A 17,498-nucleotide genomic window follows, 5' to 3' on the forward strand; every position below is an offset into this window, starting at 1 on the left:
GGGAGTTGGTGGGGATCAGGACATTTTGAATTTGAGCTGAGACAGGTCTTCCAGGCTCGGTGCGAGGCCCTGAGGTGAGGGGGCGTGCATCTGATGAAACCCATGAGATGTGAGATGGGATAGACTTAGTCTCTGCGTACCTCTCCTGCCTAGGTTGTATGTAGGGCATTTAAACAGTTTTGGATTTTATCCTAAGAGTGATAGTAAACCACTGAAACCCTTTAAATAGGGGAGTAACTTTATTTGATCATTAGACTGTAAAGTTGTTGAGGGCAGTGATTTTCTTTGGTGTTGGTCATCTTTTCCAGGTGTCTAAAACAGGATCTGGCACTTTGTTTCAGATAATTTTGAATAATGCTTTTATTTAAGTGAATGAATATATTTGCATTTGATAAGATTACTCCATCTGTTGCACAGTAAACAGATTGCAGTAGTGGGGTGAGGGGTTGTGAAGATGAGCTCCAGAAAAAGTCCAAGTGAGGGACAGTGGAGCGTGACGTGGTGATGGAAGTGGGGAAGCACAGGGAGGAGGAGGAGGAGCTTGGTGGTGGCACACGTTGGGGAGAGAGCTACCCAGGGCTTTATATGCAGACCGCAGAGTATGGCAGGAATACTTCTATGTGGCTGTGACTGAACTGAGCCTGTCTTCTTTCCAAGCGATCTTCCTGCTGGTTTCGGTGGTGGTTTTTGTCATCAGCATGCACCTCTAGATTCCGTTTTACTCCAAGTTTGTTTTGTTACCAAGCTCTGTAAATTTGACTTGTGTCTCCTGAATCTCTTTCCTTTTCTCCATTCATAGAGCCACTTCTATGCTGGACTCTTATATCATTTCTCGCTGAGACTACTGCTCTCCCAGGACTCCTGCCCTCTGTTCCCTGTATGCCCATAATATAATATGGAGATGAGCATACCATTCAGCTGCCTAAAAACTCTCACTGTTTTCCCATTGCCTATACTGCAAAATCTAACAGTACCTGCTGGTTCTATTTTGAGAGTACATTCAGTTAAACTCACTCCAGTATTCAACCAAGCTCCTGCTGTTTGGGTGTCTGTGATTTAGCCACAGGTACATAGTCTGTGCCCCTTCATAATTTTCTGCATTGATTTAATAACTCTTACCTGGCTGACCATAACTGCTGGATGTGTATGCTGCCATTTTTCTGCAGCAGCTCTCTGAACCTTCTCTATAGCCTTCCTTTTCCTTGGCATATAAGACAAGTATTACTGGAGTAAAAACTGTCCATACTTAACAGATTGTAAAAGGTTTGGATCACTATTTCATGATGTTTTTCACCTTCTGGGATAATCTGCAGTTTGGCAGCAGGGTATTACCTAGAAGCTCATGTGCAGTTTATGGGCCTGTGGTGTTGCCTGTGTCTTTCTCTGCTCTTTGCACAAGTAGGAGTTACTTTTATGGATCTTTGGGTGATTCAGTTTTTCCTGGTATTTTTATCACAGTCATTCAACGACCATTTGCTGGTTGCCTTGTGCCAGGGGTTTCAGATTTTTCTTTTTGAACAGGAGATCCCTGTTTCTCAAAGGAAATCTTAAACAGAACACCTGTGAGTAAAGCAGATAGATGTGGAACTGTGCTGGTTGATGTGGGGGTGGCTGGACCCCAGGCCGCTTGATAACTCCTGTGATCACTTCCAGGAGCCACCATCAGGAGGTGGTTATTACACTGGGAATCAGGAGTCACTGGAGAAAAGGTGCTAACAGCTGTGGGAGGGAGGACACTGCTAAGGAACTTATGCTTACAAGTAATGCCTGGGGGTCCACCAGTATTCATAGGACCAGCAGTCCTTTCCACACTTTATGAAATTAGTAATTGATTTTTCTAGCTAGAACCACCATTTGGGTACTTAAAAATGTTTATAGTGCTTTCTCCTGGTAGTCTGTAGCAGGTCATCTTTGTCAAAAAATAAGCATAGTGAATTGGCTCAGATAATTTCTTGCTTGTTAGCATTTCTACCCCCATTGAAACCATGTGTGCTCTCAGCATTCATCCTGTCTGCCCTACTCATTCTGTGCCCCACTCTGGGTAACCATAGAGTTACTAATACGTCTCTGGTTGTTTTGTCAGAAACTAGCTTTGCTTGCTCCCTTGATTTCTTCATTTGGCAAATCTTTACCAGATGCTTACTATTTTAGGCCCTCTTCTAACTGCTGTGGAAGCTGGAGTTAACGAAACAGGTAGAAATACCTGTGTTCACAAAGTTGACACTGCGGTTGAGGTGACATTCAAAAATGAGACAAATGTGTCAAGTACTAGCTCAGAAAGAGCTATAGAGGAAGGGAAGGGGAATTCCTCTTGTTGCCCTGTAGACATGACCAAGCATTTCTGAAGTCATTTTTCTAGAATAGCGATGAATTAGTATGGACGTACCACATTTTTTTTGCCAATGTTCTGTCTTAACCCAAACTCCCCAAGTTCATGCTCTTTAAAATCATGAAGTGCTTCGGGCTGTCTCTGGTTCCAGACCAGCTCCTGACTGTCTTATCCAGGACTGAGTGCATGGCCTTGTTCTCGTGAACATGGACACCCCAGTCACCTGGACTGAGCATGTCTTACTCTCTTGCTTCCTCAGAGCTCACTGATCTTAGTCCTTGAGTGTCAGACTTTCATTTTTCCTGCCTCGTAACCATCAAGTGAAGTTATATGCAGAAACCTAACCTATAAAATAAGTGAAAGATCTGAAGGGGAATGGATGGTGTTTAGGATGCCAAAGGCCCTCCTGCCCTCCTGTCTCAGGCTGCACTGTCACCTCCATGGACTCCTGCCAGTGAGCCATTATTTCCAATATAGCATTTTGGGGCCATTAAACTAGTATGGCATTGTCCTCTTGTGATGACAGAAATGGGCTACAACAGAGCTTTTCTAATATGATCACCATTGGCTGCATCTGTGTTGAATGTGGCTAGTGTGACTGAGGTACTAAATTTTAAATTTCATTTAACTTTCATGCAGCTTAGTACAGTAATATTGGATGGTGGCACTCCAGTATCATGTTAACTCTAGTTTTAACATTTACTGAGTGTGTCTTTATTTGAGTTTTCTAGATTATGTATAAAATAACATTAGTTTTAGATGATAATGAATTCTTGAGAAAGGCCTGAAGTAAGTTATGGCTTGTAACCTTGGTCAAATTAGCCAACCCCTCGGGGCCTCAGTTCCTTTTTATAGAGAGGGCAGAATTGTACCTTTTCATAGTGAGATTTAAAATAAGATAAAACATGAAGAACATTTGGTACAGTGCCTAAGGCCTGATTTTAGGTGACTTATCCTAATAAGCTTTTTTCATGTATTTTTTGCTTGTAGAAATCAAGCATGCTTGTCTTGCCAATGGGTTTCAGCCCTAGGCAAATTCACTGTAGATTCAATGTGACCAAAGAAATTAACAGCAAAACGTTCTTTGGGGTGAAAGGGTTTATTACCCACCTTGTTCTCCCAGCAGTAGGTCGAGCACTAGCACCTCTGCCTCCACCAGAGCCCTGAGCCGAGCTCTCTATATAGCACAATAATAGCTTATTGCCTAAAGGTGTGGAAGCGGTAGCCTAGCAATAGGCCAGTTACATCGTCAGGTGGTTTAAGTTCAGTGAGGATCCTGGCCATGGGAACCCCAACTTGCCCACAATGCTCCTTGTGGACAATTTAAATAAAAGACAAAATAAGAAGAAACTAAAAATCTGTAATTCTTTCATCCATACATAAGCAACAGAAGAACTTGTGGAATGTGGGAAAAAATGTATTTTGGTTCATGCTATGCTTTTCCCTTTGTTTTGAATGTACCTATGTATCACTACAAAATATCTATCATTGTAGTCTAAGGTAACCTTGGGAAACTGAGTCATATGTGTATGGATTGCCTTACAAAGCCTTTCTTCTAGCATTATCTAGAAGGTGCTAGGAAATACGTTGTGTTTACTAAAAGGCTGGTGAATTCAGTAATTTACTAGTGTTTTCTAGATTTGTTTTTGATGACGTATTTTCAGAATGTAGAAATTCTTTTTAGGCTTCTTTTAGGAGGATGGAAAAAGAATGTAGGTGACTTAAGTTAAATCTGTCATAGCTCTTGAAAGTTCTAGAGTCTCAAAGTTTAACTTAAAGGCATGCCTTACAACATTATAGTAATACGCTATATTCATTTAGAGTATTGAATTTATTGAGCACTGCCTGTGTGTTAGGCACTGTGCAAAGTGCTGGTATAAAAATATTTATATATTTATATAAATATATATATATAAACAAATAGGATGTCATTATTGCCTTTAAGTAAATTGTGTTCTGGTGGAAGAGACTTACTTTGGTTCTAACTACTGTGTAATCAGTGTTGTCAGAGGGATCTAAACAGTATAATAGGGGGATATGGGGCAGTCTGGGCTGCCTGGAGATGGAAGGGTTGTCCACAAAGGGTTTCTGGCTAAGATGAAACCTAAATGAAATTTTAAAGGAATGATGGACTTAACCAAGCAGTGGTGGGGTGAAGAGTATCCTAGGAAAAGGATGCAGTGTGATGGAAGGCTGAGGGGCCAGGGGCATTTGGAGGGCTTCAGTTGTTCCAGTATGGAGTTCAGAGGTGGGCCTAGGGGTGGATGGGAGACAAACATGGGTCTGGAGCCACTGCAGGAGCCAGATGGGTCACAGAGGTCTTTCTGGGTCCTCTTAGGACACATGGACTTTATGCTTAACATTATAATAGGTCTTTGAAGATGACTAAGAAGACAGGAGGAGATCTTTGATCACATCTTTAACATATGTAATAAAATGACAGGATGTGATTTGCAGAATGGATCAGAGATAAGTGGTACCAGGCAGGGAGTCCATTTCATGGGTTGTTGATTAGGCCAGGTGAGAGGTGATGGATGGTGAGGGTTTGAATTCAGGCTGTCGAAATGAGTGTAGCCCTCTGCATCTTGGAGTCTAGAACCGGAAGGGGTGTTAGGGCTAGAGTTACAGGCATAAGTCATCCACATAATGGCCATAGTGTGTGACTCTGCAAATCAAGTTACAAAGGGAAAGGTGTAGAGTGCAAATTTGAAGACGACTATGAAAGACCCTTTGGGTGAAAACACCAGTAGTTATGGAGATGGAGAAAGGTGAGCCAAATGAGACTGAGAAGGGACAACCAGGAAGGCCTGAGGAAAATGAGGAGAATGCTAGAGTCCTGGAGTCCTGGGGACAGTAATGTTTCAGGGAGAAAGTGGTGAAAAGTGTCAGATGCTCCAGAGATTCCAGGTAAGTGAGTGTACAAGTGTTTCTTGACTTAATAATGAAGAGACGGCTAAGAGTTTCAGTGGGAGTGAGGAGGATACTGTGGTCTACGTACCAGGGTTATTTAAGTCTGGATTCTTTGGTTTCAAGTGAAAAATCAGCTCAAACTAGGTTTTTTGGCAAAAGTGGGATTGATTGACAAGTATCTATATAGATAGTTTGAAGATTCAAATTGTAGGAATTTTAGAGATGCAGCTAGCTCTTAAAATCCAGTAAAATGAGAAACATTCCATAGCAGTCTCAGGATAATCACTTGCCATTTTTCTTCATGGTTTCTCTCTACCCTTTAGTTGTCTTCTTTTTTGCTGCACACCTACATTCTAGACATGGAAGACAGTAGTTGTGCAGGTTTCTATCTCTGGGGTGGGATTGTTTTTCTTTCCTCAGTACTGAAGATGAAAATCTTGGGAATGACTGAGATTGCCCATCTTGGGCTATGTGCTATGCCTGGGCCAGTTGCTTGCATCTTGGGTACCAATGAGGTCATGAAAGAACATGGTGGTTGCCAAGGTAGTGATGAAATTAGAGGGTATGGCAGGTCCCAGTATAGGGAGGGAAACTTTCTAGGCAGTCTTGTTAGGTCTCTGCTGCCAGTATATGTCAAATGGAATGGCAATTGAGGAAGCAGAGAAAGTAAGTGTAGTTTACTCTTTTAAGAACCTGGGCTAGGAAAGTGAGTGTTTTGATGGTAGCTAAATGGGTAGTTGAACATTGGTAGGGTTATTTTAAACTAAGTTATTGATGGAGATACAGTAATGAGGACTGAAAATAAAAACAAGAGGTAGATGTTAATTTTCATGTTTGTACGAAAAAGTTCTTTGCAGAATATTCTTGTGGACACAGATGTATGTGAACATCTAGAGGCCAACTAGAGGCCCACTAGGAGATGTGGTTATAATCATCAGTTTCAAAATAATTTTATTTCTGGCCACTTTATTGTCAGTATATGTTCTCTGGGTAGTCTTTGTGTCCAAGGTGATTGTAAGCCACAGCTGTAGAAAGAAACCAGAGAGTATTGGAGTTTGTAAAAGATCCCAGAAGCATGTAATCTATAATGCGTAATTTTATAGATAAGAAAAGTAGACTTTAAAGGAGGTTAAGTAAGGGAATCACTACAACAGTGCCTCTCAGAAGAGGGACTATTTCTTCCTTGGATCTCTGTTTAGAGAGTGAGGAAGTCTTTCCTAGATCTCTTCCTGAGACCTCTCTTCACAATCCATTGTCCAGAATTGGAGCAAACACTTCTGAAACCTGTTGCTGCTAAGGTGAGCTCAACAACCTGATTAATGTAAAACAAGAAGGATTTGCCCCCAGGAATTGTGTCCTTGAACAAAGTCAGGGTTTCCAGCAAGGAAGAAGGTGAGAGGGTTGTTGAGTAGAAATTCAACAGTGTCTATAACATAAGCTGCACTGAAGAGCTTTTATCTTATTCTGCAGACAATGGGACACTCCCAAAGGTTTTAAATCAGGGAATAGATAAGATCAGATTTGTATTTAAGAAAAAACGATCTTCATAAAATACCTGTGATAAGATAAGATATGAAGTAACAGGTCATTCTTACACTTGCTTAAAGCCACATAAGTTGATTGCAGAGTTGATCTAAATATGAGGTCTCCAGTGTCTTCCCGTATTACTTATATTCTATTCTCTAAAATATTTATATGCTGTTGGTGGTTGTGTGTTTGTCTTTTGCCATGAAATTAGGGTTTATGTCTTTGAACTGCTATAATACAAGGAATGGATTTGTTAAAGTTAGGAGTGAAACCATCCTTCTTACAAGATTCATGGTTATGTTTATTTATTAAATGCCTTCCTAAGGAGGCATTAAAAATTTTTGCCATAAAGCTGCTTACTATTTCCACTGGTTGGGGTTGTGGGTATATAATATGTATACACAACTGTTGTACAGATGGGCTGTGATAAATGCTAAAGGAAAGGCAGAGGAAGCAGGAGGTGGTTGGTGCCTGGGGCACCTGGGGGAAGTGGTGAGAGTGTGTGGAATCTATGAGGGGCAGGGAAGAAAATACAAACTGGGACAGGTCCTTCTAGATGAAGGATGCAACACCACAAAAAAGAAAAACAGAAAAGCCAGAGACTACCAAGAAGCCCTGTGTAGGTAGTCCTGGGGGAAAGACATTGGAAATAAAGCCGTGAATGGATCTCAGAGAGGAAGGCCCACTAGAGAACGGAGCTCACACACCTTGGTGCCTGGTATGAGCAGGGACCATGCCAGCCTCCTGGTGAGGTAGGGAGGATTGTCTCCCCATTCTCCATTTGAGGGACTGAGACTCATGATAACCAGCTTTACAGAAGGCTCAGTACTCATAGTTGAGAGCCCATCTTTTTTTTTTTTTTGAGAGAGCATCTCTCATATTTATTGATCAAATGGTTGTTAACAACAATAAAATTCTATATAGGGGACTCAATGCACAATCATTAATCAACCCCAAGCCTACTTCTCAACAGTCTCCAATCTTCTGAATCATAACGAACAAGTTCTTACATGGTGAATAAGTCCTTACATGGTGAACAGTGCAAGGGCAGTCATATCACAGAAACTTTTGGTTTTGATCACGCATCATGAACTATAAACAATCAAGTCAGATATGATTATTCGTTTGATTTTTATACTTTATATGTGAATCCCACATTTCTCCCTTATTATTATTATTATTATTTTTTAATAAAATGCTGAAGTGGTAGGTAGATGCAGGATAAAGGTAGAAAACATAATTTAGTGCTGTAAGAGGGCAAATGTAGATGATCAGGTCTGTGCCTATAGACTAAGTATTAATACAAGCTAGACAAGGGCAACAAGACATCCATGGATGCAGAAGATTTCTCTCAAAACAGAGGGGGGTGAGATTTCACCTCTGTTGATCCCCAATTTGAGAGTCCATCTTTGAAACCAAGTCTTTGTTAGCCCGGAAGTTCTGTTACGTCAGATGTCCTTCCACATTATCATTCTGTTGTGTTTAAAATGTTGGCATTTGACTTCTCGTCTTGGGCATTGTTGGGAGGGTTCTAAGCCATAATGAACATTACCAGAAGTGCTCATCAGGGAAATGAGATGGTAGCCCTGTGGAGCCTGGACGGCCACCATTTTGTAGAGTCTCCTGTAACACCTGACACACAGACATTGGGGTCACTAACTGACTCTATTGCCAGAACTATATTTGCTGTATTTTTCAGAGAAATAAAAATTGAATTCTGTGCCCAGTTTTTTCTTTCCTATCTGCCTTCTCCAATGGTTGTGCCTTGGTTCCACTTGGGCTTCGTCCTATTTCGTGCATACCTTCTAGCTTCCTTAACTGACACTCAAGTAAGGTGAACTCTGGACTTACTACTAATTAACCAAGAAGTTCCTCAGTCAGTAACACCTCTGAGACATGGAGATTTCTTCTGTTATAATTGACTTGGTGAACTCTGATAGAAAAAGATGTACCGTCTCCTAATGTTGAACTTTTTACCCGAATCATCTCTAGAAGGGTGTGTGAACAAGTAGTATGTAGAATATCTGGTCTTCATCCCTTAAATACACATCTGGAACTATTTGAACTAACTAAAAGTAAAATAAGTGCTATGGTAGATTATGCCATACCTCTTCTTTTTACTTTAAAAAAAAAAGGAAAAGGAAATGGAAAGCATACCACTTCTGGAAGTCCCCAACATCGAGTTGGATATTGAAATGGTATCAGGAGTGTATTTATATATGTCCCATTTTCTTCCATGCATTGGCCATCTTTGGTACATGTGTGGGAGATGTCCACCACGTGAGTTGAAATGTTACCGCATGGGGCAGGTCTTGTTTAGAAGTGATGTGAATCATTCAGGTAGCAGTAGAGTCAGTCCTTATGATGACACGTACCTTCCTGATCTGATAGTGGTCTCCTTTTTTTTATCAGTTTTGTGTCAGTTCTTTGAGTAAATGTCAGCATTCTCCTACAGCAACTAAAAATAGAACATATGAGAATGGTACAATTTTCATGAATTTAAAAAATTACATAACAATTATTTATAACTTAATATTGGTTTTACTGTATCCTCTAGTTTGAAATAGAGTGAAGTACTTCAGTGGTTAAATCATAGCTCCTTTGCTGTTTGCTATAAAAGTTTCAAGAGTATATATTTCATAATGTTTTTTTTTTTAAGTAATCCAAAACAAATGCAGTGGAACTCAGCATACTTGAAACACATTTTCTGAATTTATCTTGAATCTCTGCTCCAGAGGTTTCGGTGTGGGGATGGGTTAGGCCTGGCTGCTTGTTCCACCGTCCATCTCCATCCTGGATTGACTGCACTGTACGACACAGAATGAGTTACATATGGTCCCACTTTGTGTAAGTTTATAGGACCTCTGGGTTGGAACTCCACTTGATCAGGGTCAAGCTAACCATCGCAGAAATTTGGCTAATGTCAAAATCCTAAATACGTAACACATCATACATGTGTTCTGGTTAGAATTCTCTGTTCCTGTTAGAAGGAGTGGTGTTTTGTGTTTCATCGGCTCCATGGTGGTTAGTTTATTCCTAAAATATAGATGACATTTCAGGAATCAAAATTCGTCTACTTTTTATTGTTGTTAGTATTATTAAGTTCTTCCAGATAGGATTCATGTTATAAATGTGGATCAAGCCAGGTATTCAAAAGGTGTTCAAATCAAAATTATAAATATATAAAAACCTGCCTAAAATTGGGTGGAAGAGAGAAATAAAAAATCACTGTTAACTTTATAGGTTATTCCTTTTTTTCTTATTGTGGGATTTTTTAAAAAAAGAGTTTTAAGAAATGGGTTTAAGATAATTTTCCAGTTTAAGTATTGTTCAGGAACCGCATCAGGGTCAGTAAGATAGTGGCTGTTCTGCTAAGGCTCAGCTTTTAGGAGTAGATGAAGCTGTCCAGGGGAACCCTCTCCCCGTTCAGGCTCTTTTCACCCTGTATTGGTCCCTGCTCTGGTCCTTGCTCACTCTTCTCTTTGCCTTCTATTGCTTTATTTACTTATTTGTTTTTATTCCCATTTCCCCTTCCCCCTCCTGCTCTTCCTTTCTCTGGGCAACCACGTGCTTCCAATCTGTGTGTCTGGACTGCCTTCTCTCACAGTTCCGTGTGAGTGTGAGCAAAATGAAAGCCAGATGGACGAGCAGTTCCCACTGTTATCTCCCAGCCGACTCTGGCAAGCCTCCCTTTCTCCCTCCTTCCTTGGCATGACAGAAATATTTGCCTTTATTTAGGGAGACTTGTATTGCTGCTGTACCTCTTCCCTCAGCTGCAATATAAGCGGAAAGCTATTTATTCCCTTGTTGCTGAGGTTGGTTGAGGTAAGTAGACTGTGCAATGAATTTAAGTACTGAAAAAATGGTTTTAAACCTGCCTAACGTCTGTATTTTTCTAGAATAAGTGATTTACTGATACTGCTTGTTAAGTGCCCTGAAATAGCAATATGAAGACAAGTTTTTTAATGGTAAGATAAAGGCAAACATGCTGTCCATGTGTGTCTTTACCATCATTTCACTAAGAACATTTATTTACAATAGAGGCACTCTGTTATTTAGCCAGCAGTAGAGCTTAAGAGAGAGAGAGGGAGAGACCCTGATACTGGTAACTAGATCATTATTCAAAATGCTCTTATTAGAATGATAATTGTTTTACTATATCTTCTCTAATATGTTATCAACATTATTTCAATTTTTAAATGTTGTGTTCTGTTGTAACCCAAGTCTTTAAGAAATTGTTTTGGGCGGAGTAAGGTAGATGTGGAATTGCCATAGTAGTAATTCAGACTTTTCATTTTTTTCTAATAATTGACTTTTAAGTGATCTTGAGAATTTCTCACTATGGCTATCATAGTGTTTTAAAAAGGCCCATTCTTTATCAATAGTCTATGTCACTTTACTTTTCAAAAAAAGTCCATATGGGAAATACCTGCACCTAAGAGGTGTTATGCCTACAAGAGGCAACTCAAAGATTTTTGGAGTATGGACGTGTATAGGTACATAATGTTTGTAGAACCCTGGATCATTCTAAAGAAACAAACAAAAGCCCTTGCTTTTTTACTGGAGATCTGTTCATTGATAAATAGATTAGACTAAGAAAAAAAAAAGTTTAGAATTCTCAAGGGAAAGTATATTTAGTAGAAAACAATCCTGCAGCGCAAACATTCATTATTGGGTAATCAGAAGATTTCTCCATGTCTGTCACATACACATGAAAAAATATAAGGAGGGCCATTCTGCTTAGTTTTCACTTTTGGACTTTCCCCTTCTTATTCTGCTTGAGATGATTAATTGGAGTATTGGTCATGTTTTTAAAATGGTGGGTCATAAACTCAACAAATTCTAATTAAGCAATAGCTTAATTTCATTGTGTGACATATTTGTGTAGTGGTGATTTTTCAAATAGGACAGAAAAAATAGAAATGAGAGGTATATACAGGAGACTTAACTGGCTTCATCTAATAGACCACAAAATAGCCTGGAAAGCGGCTGGCAGGTGTCAACACGAGATCATCACTGAACACCAGCCCCTGCCAGTATCTCATCTGCAAAAAGAGCGTCACATTTGTGTGATTTCTGAGTTGAGGGGCTCATTCCCATCCTACTTCATCATCTATTTTTTACCTCTTGCTAATGTTGGCTTCAGCTCAGAGTGAAGTTGTGCTTCATGTAACGCTACTAAGGTAGCATCTGCCCAAGCCAGAAATAACAATAGGATATAAAATAACCCAGTTTCAAATGAGGCCCTGCCATCTGCGCTACACCTTCTTAAGTGGGGTTTAGATGATCAAGTCCTGATTTAAACTGCAGTAGGTAAGCCTGTTTTATCGACAGAAGATGTTGGATTTCTTCTGTTTACTTGCTTGTGAAAAGCCCCACTTAAAAAAATTGAGTGGCTTAAGGAGTAAAGTAACATGTTAATGGTGGCGTCCTCCAGATCGGACTGAGAAGCACTCCACGATGCCAGACTCACCTGTGGATGTGAAGACCCCGTCTAGGCTGACTCCTCCCACAATGCCACCTCCCCCAACAACTCAAGGAGCTCCAAGAACCAGTTCATTCACGCCGACAACGTGTGAGTAGACATTTCTGCATTTCCTGTTTCCATTTCGAAGATGCAATTTTTTCCCCTGCAAATAAAAATGAAGGAAAAATAAGATGAAGCCTCAGTGTGTTAGGCGGAAGTGAAGCTCCCCCACCGCCCAGTCATTTGTTTGTCAGTGAGTAGGTATTGAGCATAGATGTATCATATCTTGAGTATAATTTGTATGACTGCCAGTATTTGTCTGCCTTTCATTAGTTGTTCAAAGTTGCAGTCTGCTGTGATTTCAGTAAATGAAAATCACTGTATTTGGTCTTTAACTCCAGTTGTTACCACTGTAACTTTCCATTTGACTTAATGTGGACCTTCTTACTTTGGTTTGTTCATTTTCACTTAGAACATGTCAGTATGTTAAAATTATTTCTAGGTTTCTGATTTTCCAATACAGTGTTCTTCTATTATGTATAAATAATGTTAAAATCATTAGTGACATCCTTAAGCTGGAACGGGCATTGCTGTAAGTGGGCATTGCCTTCAGAAAAGTTTCTGAAGTAAGGAGTATCTGTTAGACTTTATATTAAGCCTTTACTGTCTTACAGCTTGGCTCACGCCTTGTGTTCTGAATCATTGGAGTGTGTTGCTTTCTGTGTTGTGCAAGAAAAGGACAGAATATTCTTGCCTTTTTTTTTTTCTGTGTATTCCAGTAAGGATAGTTGATAGCTTTGTTTTCATCAAACTCAAAGTCCTGCTTAACAGTGTCATCGAGGATTTGTGAAACTAATAAATGGTATCTGTTGCAGATAGTACTATTTACAGACCACATGTATAAAATCTATATGAATGAGAAATAAATAACAGGCAAAAATAGATCCATGGGATTATAAGGGATTGGCAAAGGATACATCCCAGGCTGTTAATACAGTGTCTCACTGCCATTTAAAAGACCTTTCCAATCACATAAGGAGCATGCGGCTGTAGTAGTGCCAAGCTGTAACCCTGTCATCTCGTATTTGCCACAGTGACAGGCATATGTCTCTTGTGACAGGTCTTAGGGAATGATCACTTCTTGACAGATTGCTTTCGTACTCTTTTGGGGCAAGAGACTGTTTTATTATCTGAAAGCTTTTAAGAGTAATAGGGTACTTAAAACGTCTCCAAACTATTGTTGAAGATAGTTTATCAAAACTATATTAAAAAGATGGGTTTGATAAAAATCAATTTGTCAAATTAATTAATTTAACATGATACAGTCAACATTTTCTTTAGTGAGAAATGTGCAAAGTTGTCCAGCCTGGTTCTTAGGGGTTACCATCTTGATGTTCAAATAAATTTTATCAGAAGTGAATTTATTGAATTACCACTTAATCCATGCTCTTAGTTGGAGTGAGCTGTCCCCTTTCAATTTATGAAATAACTCCTTGATAATTACCATATCTGTTTTGGCTTCTTATATAAAAATATGCATTTTTCCCTAAAGAAGTGGTTAAAAAAATACGAGGGGGAGAAAATAGCCTTCTAATTGGGTGGTATAAGGTTAAAACTTGAAAGTCCTATTTCTATAAACACAGCTGTCAGTTGTGTGTACAAAACATGATTAAAAATGTTCAGTGATAAATTTAGTCTCCACCAAATGTACATTTTCTCTAGGGGAGCAGCTTAGAAAGGAATAGTCCTGTTGTATTGATGTAAGCCTGTGACAAAGGCTCTCATCCAAATGCAGTTTGTTCTGTATTTGAAACATTTCAGGTGGTTGGCATATGTGTGCATAGGAGGCAGGGCTGTCCCTGTGTTACAGCCGACTCCATTTATTATCAGCTTCTGTGCAGAATGCCCTTGTGTGGTGTGAAGAGTAGACCCATTTTGTTATAGAATACCTGAGCCTCTGGTAATCCTGTGAAGTCAAAGCATTTTACAAAAAAGCCCCAACAGTTGTTAAATTACAAAATCGAACAGATTTAATGGGAAGGGAACTTGGTTGTGATTTCCTTGTGTGTATTCTGTGTAAGTTTGTTTTTTCTTTCTGATCTGTGCCCTTGACAGTAACTAATGGCACAAGCCATTCACCCACAGCCTTGAATGGCGCCCCCTCGCCGCCCAATGGTTTTAGCAATGGGCCTTCCTCTTCCTCCTCCTCTTCTCTGGCTAATCAGCAGCTGCCCCCGGCCTGTGGCGCCCGGCAGCTCAGCAAGCTGAAGCGGTTCCTTACGACCCTGCAGCAGTTTGGCAACGACATTTCACCAGAGATTGGGGAGAGAGTGCGCACCCTTGTACTAGGACTGGTGGTAAGCAAACAGAAATTGTCCCAATTTTCTGGGGCAATTGAGAGTATGTGAGTCAACATAACAGTCTTGGCCTTACAGCTATTTTGTTCTAATAGATTCTACACCTGGAGAGTGCATGCAGTTCTGATAAATCTATAGTAACAAGGTTTTCAATTTTTGTATTATATATTGACCCCCACTCCACCATGGTTTCTTTGACTATTTGACTAATAAGGATATGGTTGTATGAATTTATTGTTAATGTGTGTGTGAGTAAAAATCAGTAAGTCTATCTTGCTTGCATGGTGGCTAGTGGCTTTCAGCCAGGCCAAAATGTTTTTGTTATGTTAATGATTCACTTAATCTAATTGGGTGCTCATTTTAACTTCATTGTTATGGGAGATTTTTATTATCAGCCTAGATGAACAAGAATTTATAACAAGTAACACATTTTAGTTTTGAAGGCTAATAACATTACAGATTTTTTTTACTGTGGTAAAAATACACGATGTAAAATTTACCATTTTAACCATTTCTAAGTGTGTAGTTCAGTGGCATTAAGCACATCCCTATTGTTGTATAGCCATCACCACTGTCCATCTCCAGAACTTTTTCATCACCCCAAAGGGAAACTGTACCATGAGATGGAGGCACCATGTCCCCTCCCCTGGCCCCTGGGAACCACTAATTGCCTTTTTTTTTTTTTTAATTCCTTGTCAATAGAAAGAATAACTTAAACCATTAGTTTGAGAACACAGCTGTTGATTTTGGCACATTATACTACATTCTATACCTTATCACACTGGAAATTAGAAAATACATTATTTTTTGTGTGTCCTAAATCACTGTTAGGTGTACTATGATTTTCTATACAAGTAGAGGGTTTTCATTTAGGAAGGCCTTTTTGCCATAGCAAACTGAGTCATGGAGAAGCTATGAGTCACATATTTAGCCTTTTCATTATCTAGGCTGATGGTACAACTGAAATTCACATGATAGGCAGCAGTTTTCTTTTTCTTGAAATACATAATTTATTTTTGTTATGTGGACTTACATTGGGCAAAGCCATACCAGTTGTGTTTTGCAAAAGAAGCCCCAGATAAGTCTGGGTGAGAGTCTAGTCTAGTAGACATGCTTCAAATCACAGTATCTCACATTTGACAGAGATTTTACAACTCAGTTTTTTAAAAATGTTACCTTTCTCTCCTTCACACTTTAGGAGCAAAAAGCTTTCACATTTCCCACGATCTGTTAGCCTCACCTTGTCCTCCTCCAGGACAGGAAGGTGATTTGGACAGGAGTGTGTCTGTGGACTGCAGTTTCTTTTGTCTACACTTACCTTTTCCTTTTTATTCATTCTTGAGTTTTGCATAACTTTTCAACATGTAAGTGAGTTAGACTGAAGAGCCACAGAGGAAATCCACATCAGTAATTCAACAAGTAAATGGTGAATATGTTGTTTCTAGTAAAAAATGTGTTTTGAAAACTGCTTTATAAACTTAATTTGTTCTTCAACAGTTGTTTCCATAATTTCAAATATAGAAAAAAAACTTGGTAGCTTTAAATAGATTTTACCACATGTGAAGTGGCATGCTTTTTGAATGCATGTAGTACTTCTTTTTTAGGTATGTATTTATCTAAAAACCATCAGGAGATAGAGTAGTGCTTTGCAGGGAACATTGCCTCATGAGTGAGTGGTTAGAGAACTGATTTTGTTTTTAGCGTTTGACACCAAGCTATTATACATGCCGTTTTATGTAAACCTTGGACCATCTTTTGAGGGTAGTGGTTTTTATATGCATTTTACAGGGAAACTGAGGGTTTTTAGAAATAAAATGTACAAGGCTACCCAATTCATAGTGACAGGCCTGTGATTTGAACCCAAGTAGTAAAGTGCCATGAATCACATTATGCTGCTGTTTATATGAAGTTAAGAAAAGTGTTAGTAGGTACTATTTTAGTGAGCAAACACAACTGGTATGGCATTAGAAAAAGAGACTTAGAAACCAGATGAAAGATAAAACAAGGGATCCCCTCACCTCTGTTGGTACAGATAGAAAGTCTGTGTTTATTGACTTGCATGTGAAGATGTTCGAGTTTGGGGATATAAGACACTTGAAACCTGATGCCCCCATACTCTGTCATAAATGGAAAGGAACTGCACAAAAAAGTGGGTGGAGTAATATTCTGAAGGTGATAGGTCACATGCCTGACCAGCTTTGTCAGGCATGAGGATAATTGAAGGTTTGAAGTTGAGACTGAAGTTTACAGCTGTAATTCTGCCTAGGGACTAAGGAAAATGAACCAAATTATGGTTAATTTCCTCCACACCCTTACAGTAGGTTGATTATCAAGTAGATGCTTTTATCAATACACGTCATCCATTGTAGGATACAAACCTCGTGTGTCTGGGGATGCTTATATGGGGTAGGTTGGGAGCAAATCTGAGGCATCTTATTGTAGTCTATTTGGGGTTGAGCAATACACATGGCCTCTAGGATAAATGCAACACCTTTGATAACTGGGGAATTTTTTCACTCTGTATAGCACTTAGTGATCAGAGAAGGCTTGGACCTTTTCTTTGTCTTCATTGGTACAGTACACTACCTAACTTAACTGTTCATCCTGAGTGAAGATACTTTGGTAGACAAAGAATGCAAGATGGAAAGACAGGAGGTTTCTACCAGTAGTAACACAGACATGACATGTGGGATGAATTGAGATTCTGACACTCGCCTTCAGCCCTTTAAGTGATCAGCTGTTCCTTTAAATACATCCAAGTGTGTTGGTTTTCCATAAGTGTAATATTAGAAAGTTCTTCATAATTTGAGAGACTTCTCTGACAATTACACTAGGCTAATGTTCCTGCACATTATTCTCAAAAAGTACCATAATAATGTGTTTTGTTTTCAGATGTGATTCTTAGAGG

The 17,498-nt window shown here is 39.4% G+C and overlaps 1 protein-coding gene across 1 annotated transcript in view; it reads left to right on the forward strand.

Moving 5' to 3' along the window:
* The window catches only part of RUNX1T1 (RUNX1 partner transcriptional co-repressor 1), a 130,571-nt gene that overhangs the window by 63,339 nt on the left and 49,734 nt on the right, over window positions 1-17,498 (forward strand). The window contains 2 exon segments of the mRNA XM_036932850.2: window positions 12,204-12,341; window positions 14,349-14,590. Of these exon segments, the coding sequence (XP_036788745.2) occupies window positions 12,204-12,341; window positions 14,349-14,590 (380 nt within the window).

The sequence above is a fragment of the Manis pentadactyla genome, chromosome 3 (assembly GCF_030020395.1).
Source record: "Manis pentadactyla isolate mManPen7 chromosome 3, mManPen7.hap1, whole genome shotgun sequence".
Classification (NCBI taxonomy): Eukaryota; Metazoa; Chordata; class Mammalia; order Pholidota; family Manidae; genus Manis; species Manis pentadactyla.